This window comes from Rhinatrema bivittatum, chromosome 8 (genome assembly GCF_901001135.1).
Source record: "Rhinatrema bivittatum chromosome 8, aRhiBiv1.1, whole genome shotgun sequence".
Lineage (NCBI taxonomy): Eukaryota > Metazoa > Chordata > Amphibia > Gymnophiona > Rhinatrematidae > Rhinatrema > Rhinatrema bivittatum.
The window spans coordinates 257,033,075-257,043,002 of record NC_042622.1 but is presented as its reverse complement, the minus strand read 5'-3'; the positions used below and the strand labels follow the sequence as shown (position 1 = coordinate 257,043,002).

Here is a 9,928-nt window from a genome sequence, read left to right as displayed (position 1 = left end):
AGACTAGTGGAAGAATGTGATAAGGCACTGGCCAGTGATGGAGGAATGCTGGGGTGCACAGTAGAAGAAAGGAAGTGATAATGCCTCTGTACAGGGCATTAGTAAGACCTCATCTTGAGTGTTGTGTCCAGTTCTGGAGACCATTCCTCTGAAAGGTCATAGATAGGATGAAGGCAGTCCAGAGAATGGCTTTCACTGGTGCAGGGTCTGCCCCCAAAAGCTCTATGAGACTTGAACACCTAAATATGTATACTCTAGGAAAGATGGAGGTTATGATAGAGACTTTTAAATACCTGAAAAGTATTACTAGCCAAAGAAAGCAAACGCTTTTTCATTGGAAAAGAAGTCCTAAAACAAGAGGCTCAAAAGGGGTAGACTCAGGAGCAACATCTTTTTTTTTTCTTGACTCAGCAGTTTCCTCCTGCTTTGTACTTCCATTTAATCAGAATCAGGTCTGGGATTTGGCACATATTTCCTCTATTTTATATACCTCTCCCCTCCCCAACATATCTAGTCTAGTCTTAAAGTGACAGTCCTGCAATCAGGAGTCCTCAATCTGGCCACTAGGTGTCACCCTTAAGCAAGGCTTATGACTCTCTGTCCCCCAATTCACTGGGGCCTATGAATGCTGCCTCTTCAATATCCCAGCCCCAGCTGACCCGGGGTGTGGAAAACTTAACTGGGGACCTTCCACATAGCAGCACAGCACTTCCCACTTGAGGTTCTGAGCCAGCCCCAGAAAATGTTTCTTCATAGAAAGGATGCTGCATGCAAAGGATGGCTTGAGTAGTGGAGGAAGTAACACAATTCAAGAAAGTCTTATCTGCAATAAGGATTCTCTGCCGTGGGTGAGTGAGGAGTAAAGCCTGAGATAAGCACAGAGAATCCTCACTAATGAGCAGGACCAGTGCTTCCATTAGTCAAATTAGGTGTCGCCTAGAATACCAAAATTTTGGAGACAGTAAAATCCTGCCAGTGCAAGGCCACTACCACCAGTAGGAGAGAGCGCTATCTTGAAACTTCTGGCAATAAGTAATTTGGAGGAGGTGGGAGTGCATGACCAAAGGTTTGCCTAGGATGCCAAATATTCTTGCACCGGCCTTGGTAATGGGGGAATAAGCAATAATCTTGGGATAACCACTGAGGATCTTCAGCGTTGGGGGAGTGAGGGGTAAAGCCTGGAATAAGCACAGAGATCTTCAGTGGTAGGGGAGAGAGGGGTAAAGCCTGGATAAGCACAGAGGATCCTCAGTGATGGGGTGTGAGGGGTAAAGCTTGGGATAAGCACAGAGTAGTGGGGGAGTGAGTGGTAAAGTCTGCAATAAGCACAGAGAATCCCTAGTTGTGAAGAAGTGAGGGGAAAGCCAGAGATAACTGGAGTCTGTGGCATGCCAGCAGGAAGCATATTGGGCAGAACTAAATTGATCTTATGGTCCTTATCTGCTATCACATTCTGTTTATATGTTTTTAATCACTGCCCTGTGACTGCACAGCATAGTGTATGCTGATGGAACTTTTTAAATAATAATCATTGCCTCTAATACTGCATGATAATTCCTTATAATCATAACTTTAACTTCCAGCGACTCCTGCTAGTAAGGGAAAAATGTGCAAAAGTAAATAATTTAGAAAAATCTCTTTATTTATAATTTGTGCTTGAAATGTCAGTGATATCATTCAGAATGGGCATCTGCTGACTCTGCCAACACCGAAACATGATTGGCTGAATCTGGTGAGTCTCAGTTATAACAGTGAGAGTTCCTTTCTGCAAAGTTTATACAAGTTTTGGGGACGAGGTGTATATGTATGCATATATATGCTGGGGCAAGTCAGGGGAGGTGGAAGGGAGACTTTTAAGGTTGCAGTAGCTAATTTTTGAGCTGTCCAGTCAAAGGAACTCCTCCCATGTCTCCTGAGGTGCTTGTCTGCCATCCTTGAGTCAGGAAACATTACAGAGAAACCCAGAAGCATCATCAATAACTCATCCTTTCTTGGGACATGTAATAATCCTGGTTTCATTCTGTCAGCATACTTTTCTTCTTTCTCTTTTGCTACATTTTCTCCTCTCTTATAGGATTCCATTGACCTCTATGGGGTTTGCCCAAATCAAAGATGGCCACCTAGCATCTCAGGGCCTATGAGCACTCAGTCTTCATTTTATATTAAAATTCCTCTGTCTGTGCTGCCTTACTCTTGCTAAGAAAGACGGGTGGATGGATGTTATTTGGTCTAGAGCTCCTGCTCTAGCTCCCAGGGCCTCTGAAAGTAGAACTGAGCTGAATGGAACAAGGAGCCCCAAATTAAGGGTTGGGCCTTTCCTATGATGTTATTGCAGTCCCTAAAACCACAGAGGTCCCTAGAGTTTGTGACCATCCTACATCAATTCATTATAGGATGCCAATACCTAATTGGGCTTCCTCTGGCAGGGTGGAGAGGCTGGGCCCTTAGATGATGCTGGGCCTGCCCCCTTGCCAGTGACTTCAGTGGTAGTAGTGCTCTGCGGCCTGTCTTCTGCCGGACTTTCAGACCCTGCTTTCTTAACAGATACTTGGAGTACTGAACCTCAGGCATAACCAGCTTCAGGCAGATATCTGAGCCAGTGTCGGAAGGGAGGTCATAGCCCACAATGCTAACCTTGGAACTTGGTTGCCAGGGCCGCAGCTCTTTGTTCCTGATCTCTGTGGCTGAGCGGGGCTGAGGCCTGCCGCCAAAGCATCGCCGAGCCAGTTGCTCCCGGGCCTGTCTCAACTGACGCACCTCTTCCTCCACACATCCCAAGCCCAGATGCCGCACCTTCTCCCAGAAGGTGGTGTTGAAATGGTCATAGAGCCGGGCATCCAGTGTATTCCAGGCCCGGACCTTGGCTGACAGAGCTGGTGTGACATTGACCTTTGACTCCTGACTCCTCATGTTGAGTTTGACATATACAATGTCCTCCAAGTCCCAGGAAAGAAGCCTCTTCAGGAGGACCAGAGACTCATCAAAGTACTCAGCTATCATGACCAAGGAGAAGAAGCTCTCCATCTCCTGGATGAAGTCAGACATGTAGCCCTCATCCTCCGTGGCGTGATCATTATCCCCACCCAGGTCATAGACCAGCGTGTTGTGGGCATAAATGGAGAACTTTTCCTGGGGCTGGTAATACATCAGAGGGTTGCTGAGAAAGGTATCCATGGAAGCATTGGGCACTCTCTTGAAGGAGAGGCAGTACTGGTTGTAGTAACTGAATAGTGACTCAAACATGGCAGCTGGCTCTCGCAAGATGGTAACGTAGATGGTACCGTTGGGCATGAGTCGTCGCAGCTCTGGAATGTTCAGGCGCATGTGACTGGCCACAATACTGGAAGGCAGAGTGTAGGGGTGGACAAAACGGGTAGAGAAGTTGCGGGGATAGCAGAACTGGTGTTCGCAGGTGTGGTGCGGCAGTGCCACGGTGAGATTGTGCCGCTCACCAAAGCGGAAGAAGATGTTCTGCACAGTGCTGCTGGCTGTCTTGTGAGTCTTCAGGAAGGCCACGGCTATTAGCTTCTCCCGCAGGCCTCCGGGGGGAGTGCAGGGAAAGGGCAATGATTTAGGGAGCCTGCAGGAGGAGAGAGAGAAAGATATGCACTGAGATCAGAAAGTGCCTTCCAGTTTGTTAGTTTGTAAGAAACACTTGCTGCAGTCTTACAGGAACACTCGGATTTTTTATAGAGTCCCAGTTTTGCTAAAAAAAACCCTCAAACCCCTGTATAAAGTCCCTGCTGTGTCATTCCTTCACAAAATTTCTCCTATGCCCAAGGAAACTCTCTCCATCTAGGGTTCTTCAGAGATGCTGAGGGTGCTATGAAGGAGGAGCTGAAGGGCAGTATTTATTAGCTAGCTGATGACACTGAGGATGCTCAGGGAGGGGAACACATTAGTTGAAGTGAGTGCTCTGACAGAGGAGGAGATAAGGATGCTGATTATGCTTTGGGACAGGAGCTTGGGGAGGAGGAACACGGAGCAGTTGAGGTGAGTGCACTGGTGGATGAAGATACCAAGAGTGCTGTAGAACAGAAGCTCAGGGAGAGATGATATGATTAAGGTGCTGATGGAGGGGAGTTCAGAGAGTGAGGACACATATTAGCTAAGGTGAGTTCCCTGGTAGTTGTGGACTCCCAGGGTGTTATAGGAAAGAAGCTCAGGGAGGGAGAGTGCATTCCAGCTACAGTGGGTACTCTGGTGGTGAGGACAATGAGGGTGCTATGCGAGAGCAGCTCAAGGGGAACAACCATGCATTAGCTGAGATAGAATCAATAAATATAGCTGAAAGGAGTAGGCCTGCTCATCACCTGCTTTTAGGGGTAACCTGCATGGAATGGCAGTATAAGCCTAAACATATTGATGGGCAGACTAGGGAGACCATTTTGATCTTTATCTGTCAGCATCTACTATATTGTTGTGCCTTGGTAAATAAGGATGCTAAGGGTGTCAAGGAACAGGTGCTCTGGGGAAGAGGATTCATACCAGCTCAGGTGGGTGCCTTGGTGGATGAGAACACTGAGAGTACAGAAGCCCACTAGCACCAACAGGGCTTTCTTCCTGGACATCTTCAGTAGCCACCGGTAGGAGCACAGGGCAGTAGTCATAGCACCAGATACTGAATTCTTTAAGGTATCCATTAGCCAGGGCAGCATGGAGCCCCCAATCCCACCTTCCTAACCCGGCACCATCTGGCGGGTGTGATCAGTCTGCATTGGTGCCTGGGTTGGGGAAACAGGTCATGGGCACTGTATCGCCGTAGCCAAATGAGAAGAGACCTATGAGAAAGAAAAACCACAGTCAATTCTTTATCATACAGATCAAGAGACAAGGACAGATGATTAGTGGATGAAAGAGGATGTACATATCTAATTTTATGTGTGTATGCTTGTCCATGTGTATGCGTCTATATGATGCCCATGTGCATGTCTTTGTAAGTCTCTGAATGCATGTATGTCTTTGTGTGTTTTGTATATGCATTGTGTTCTCTGTATGTATGTCTCACTATGTCTATATGTGTGTCTCTGTGTATCTTTGTATGTCTATGTGTATAGGTTCATGTGTACATATAGGGGAACATATTCAAAGTGCGTTCAGCATGCGATAGCCAGGTAAGTCACTTATTGGGCTATCTTTTAGCCACATAGAAAGTGGGTGAGCAGTGAGTGAATCAGGGCAGCGCTACTTATCTGATTTACTTAAACCAGATAAGTAGCGATATTTGCTCTTATCTAGTTATGTTAATCTGACATATCTGGCTAAGTAGTGATTTGTGCACTGATATTCAGCTGCATAGCCGTGCTGATGAATATTCCTTATAACTTAGCTGGATATAGCTGAATATCGGGCCCATGGTATGTCTCTTTGCGTCTGTGTGTCTCTTGGACCAGTGTCTCCAAATGACTTTGTCTTGCATGTAACTGAGGTTAATTTCAACATTTTTTATGTAAGTGAACAGTACGGGTGCTTTACCAGTGGGAAAAAAAGGGGTTGCATTAGATCGAAGGAGGGAAAGTTATGTGCGGGAATTGCATTTTGGAATCACCTCCTGTACCTTTCACATGTTTCAAATCATATTCAAAGTACACAGGTACGAACTCACCCCATTCCCCTGTCAGTCTGGATTTTCAAAAGGAAATGTTTCACTGACCTTGCAGTCTTAAAATTGCCCCCACCAAGGAGAAATGATTTATTTGGGTGAAAGGCATTGCACCTGCATTATTGGTCTGTCTGAAAACTCCCCTTCCTCAAAGTGACTAGAATTCCAGTGACTCTTCTACAACAGACTGAGAGGAGGCCTCCCCAGGGCAGAAAATGGTACACTGTAGTGTATTTGAAACTATTGCGGCTTCAGAAATAATCCAGGAACACGAGATTTAGCTAGTCCAGTTCTGATGCAAGTATTTATTTACAGTGCTTCACATATACAGAAACAAAATAAAGGCTCACCTGCATCAGGTACAATTGTCAGTTAAAGATACTCCGTATAAATATATACCAGATCATGGGGCCTCCTCAAGCTTTCTAGGCCTTGGTACTTATGGTAGGGTGAAGGAAACTTCCCTTCACTCAGAATACCTTGTGGCGTTTTGCTGTAAGGAGGTTAGAAACTGAACCGGGCTCCTTAAAGTAGAATGAGGGAGTTGGTATAAGAACATAAGAACATAAGAAAATGCCATACTGGGTCAGACCAAGGGTCCATTAAGCCCAGCATCCTGTTTCCAACAGTGGCCAATCCAGGCCATAAGAACCTGGCAAGTACCCAAAAACTAAGTCTATTCCATGTTACCATTGCTAATGGCAGTGGCTATTCTCTAATTGAACTTAATAGCAGGTAATGGACTTCTCCTCCAAGAACTTATCCAATCCTTTTTTAAACACAGCTATACTAACTGCACTAACTATAACCTCTGGCAACAAATTCCAGAGTTTAATTGTGCATTGAGTAAAAAAGAACTTTCTCCGATTAGCTTTAAAAGTGCCCCATGCTAACTTCATGGAGTTCCCCCTAGTCTTTCTACTATCCGAAAGAGTAAATAACCGATTCACATCTACCCGTTCTAGACCTCTCATAATTTTAAACATCTCTATCATATCCCCCCTCAGCCATCTCTTCTCCAAGGTAAAAAGTCCTAACCTCTTTAGTCTTTCCTCATAGGGGAGCTGTTCCATTCCCCTTATCATTTTGGTAGCCCTTCTCTGTACCTTCTCCATCGCAATAATATCTTTTTTGAGATGCGGCGACCAGAATTGTATACAGTATTCAAGATGCGGTCTCACCATGGAGTGATACAGAGGCATTATGACATTTTCTGTTTTATTCATCATTCCCTTTCTAATAATTCCCAACATTCTGTTTGCTTTTTTGACTGCCGCAGCACACTGAACCGACAATTTTAATGTGTTATCCACTATGATGCCTAGATCTCTTCCTTGGGTTGTAGCACCTAATATGGAACCCAACATTGTGTAATTATAGCATGGGTTATTTTTCCCTATATGCATCACCTTGCACTTATCCACATTAAATTTCATCTGCCATTTGGATGTCCAATTTCCAGTCTCACAAGGTCTTCCTGCAATTTATCACAATCTGCTTGTGATTTAACTACTCTGAACAATTTTGTGTCATCTGCAAATTTGATTATCTCACTCGTCGTATTTCTTTCCAGATCATTTATAAATATATTGAAAAGTAAGGGTCGCAATACAGATCCCTGAGGCACTCCACTGTCCACTCCCTTCCACTGAGAAAATTGTCCATTTAATCCTACTCTCTGTTTCTTGTCTTTTAGCCAGTTTGTAATCCACGAAAGGACATCGTCACCTATCCCATGACATTTTACTTTTCCTAGAAGCCTCTCATGAGGAACTTTATCAAACGCCTTCTGAAAATCCAAGTACACTACATCTACCGGTTCACCTTTATCTGCATGTTTATTAACTCTTTCAAAAAAGTGAAGCAGATTTGTGAGGCAAGACTTGCCTTGGGTAAAGCCATTCTGACTTTGTTCCATTAAACCATGTCTTTCTATATGTTCTGTGATTTTGATGCTTAGAACACTTCCCACTATTTTTCCTGGCACTGAAGTCAGGCTAACTGGTCTGTAGTTTCCTGGATCGCCCCTGGAGCCCTTTTTAAATATTGGGGTTACATTTGCTACCCTCCAGCCTTCAGGTACAATGGATGATTTTAATGATAGATTACAAATTTTTACTAATAGGTCTGAAATTTCATTTTTTAGTTCCTTCAGAACTCTGGGGTGTATACCATCCGGTCCAGGTGATTTACTACTCTTCAGTTTGTCAATCAGGCCTACCACATCTTCTAGGTTCACCGTGATTTGATTTAGTCCATCTGAATCATTACCCATGAAAACCTTCTCCATTACGGGTACCTCCCCAACATCCTCTTCAGTAAACACCGAAGCAAAGAAATCATTTCTCTGTCACATACCCTCCCCCTCAGCTCTGCCTTGTCAGGTCAAGCACCCCAGATCTGTCTCAAGGGTCTCCCCCCTCCGGCTGCCCAGTACTCATGAATTATCTACATAAGGTTGCAAAATAGACACAATTTCAACCCAAGACTACTGCATATGGAATCTAGGGAAGAACAGCCACTTCTAACATGGCTTGTCCTACAGCAGTCATCTGGAGGACATGGAAAGTTGAATAATTCTGTTTGTCCCCATGTATATGACCCCCCCCCCCCTCTCCAGAAGAGATGGAGGTTTGAGCATGCTACTATTTAAGTGAAATGCAGCAGAGGAAAAAAAAAGAGAACAATGCAGCTATGTAACTTGAGCCACCAGCCCAGAAAATCCAAAATACCCCTTACTGTGAAGGTACTTAAATGACCATTGACTAGATTAGTCAGAGATTTAGGTAGGGGATTTGCATGTCACAGCCCACTGGACTACTGCTGCTAATTTTGCAGTGAAATATCACTAAAAATCAACGGATTCAAATACCTAAATTACAGAACTATGACTGTGAAAGGGATTTATGAGAGAATTTTATTTATTTATTTTTAGATTTTTATATACCGGTGTTCCTGTATGAAATACAGAATGTACTAAAAACAGTCCTAGGAAGCAAACAGATTCTCTTCCTGACTAACAAGGATATTCAAACACTTGGGTACCCAGTTCTCAGACAACAGAAAGAGATAGCTAGGTAGGATGGAGGGGCTGAGAGAAGGTGAGCCATACAGGGTCAGACAACAGAGAAAGTAAAAGCCAGGCTGAGAGAAGGTGACTTATCCAGGCTGGGTAACAGTGAATGACTGGCCATGAGCTTAGCAGAGCTAAAACACTGAAAACTGAGATTGCAGAGGGCCTGAATCACTGAACACTAAACAGCCATGAGCCTAGTGGAGTTGTAAAACCCAAGCTAGGGAAACCCCTTCTACCAAGGGAGGAGAACTAAATGACAGCAGCAGATCTGGAGGTGGAGCAGTCCCCCTTGAGCAAGGAGAACACAGTGGCAGGCTCAGAGGTGCAGTTGGGTCCCCCAGGAGGGTGTGGACTACAACAGCAGTCCAGGAGGCAGAGTCAGGTCCCCCAGGAAGGCATGGACCACTGTGACAGTTCGAGAAGCAGAGTTGGGTCCCCCGGGAGGGCGTGAACCCTAGCGGCAGACCAGGAGGCAGAGTTGAGTCCCTTAAGAGGGTGTCGACCCCAGTGGCAGTCCGAGGCAGAGTCGACCCCCAGAGTTGGTCCCCCCCATTTTCCCCCAGAGTTGGGTGTGAATCCCAGCAGCAGTCTAGGAGCGGAGTTGGGTCACCCAGGAGGGCTTGGAGCCCAGCATTGGCATGTTCTTTCAGCAGGGCGGACCTCTCAGCGGAGGGGAAGGAGATGGTTTAGATACAACGGACCCCCCCCCCCCCCCCCAAACTAACAATGCCCACCAGCCCCATTACATCTTTTCACATGGGTGAGACTTGGAAAAAAGAAGGGGGATAATAATAATACTTGCTTAAGTGGGAACATAAGAGGTTTCTATTCCATATGGTGGTATACTGTGAGGGCCAGCAACCCCAAATTGCCAAATATTAAATATTCATGCTGTCTTGTAGAGAAATGCATACAGTTGCATGGTCTACTATCCACGAGTAGATCAGTGTGCTGTTTGACATTCTATTAGCAATGTACATAGTCATGTAGAAATGTATATGCTTGTATAGTCTAATAAACTTGTATATATTTGTACATACTGCCAGCCTTGTCCACAGTCCCATTTGTTTCCTGGAGTAAAGGGAGGGAAATCCCACCCACAACAACCTTATTCCCCAGGTGGAGGCATCAGGCACCAAAAACGTGAAGACCGATGGAGTTTGCCCTAGGTTGGCTCCCACCAGATCGGTCCCGGACCCAGGAACACCCTGCGAGGTAAGCAGTCAAGGAGGCATTACATATACAAGTCA

The 9,928-nt window shown here is 45.2% G+C and overlaps 1 protein-coding gene across 1 annotated transcript; it reads right to left on the bottom strand.

Annotated features, from left to right (window-relative positions):
* Positions 1-1,663: 1,663 nt before the first annotated feature.
* GAL3ST3 (galactose-3-O-sulfotransferase 3) lies at positions 1,664-4,654 on the bottom strand. Its single transcript, XM_029613701.1, has 2 exons — positions 4,489-4,654; positions 1,664-3,580 (listed from the first exon to the last, which is right to left on the bottom strand). Exons 1-2 carry the CDS (start codon positions 4,641-4,643, stop codon positions 2,380-2,382), a joined length of 1,356 nt encoding a protein of 451 aa, XP_029469561.1. The 5' UTR covers positions 4,644-4,654; the 3' UTR covers positions 1,664-2,379.
* Between the last annotated feature and the right edge of the window lie 5,274 nt (positions 4,655-9,928).

Bases quoted from the DNA above. Each gene is read 5' to 3' on its own strand.
- GAL3ST3 (XM_029613701.1), bottom strand. From the start codon at position 4,643: ATGGATACCTTAAAGAATTCAGTATCTGGTGCTATGACTACTGCCCTG. The intron at 3,581-4,488 runs GTATGAATCCTC...CTCCTCCTGCAG, and splicing joins CAAGGCACCCACCTGAGCTG to GCTCCCTAAATCATTGCCCT.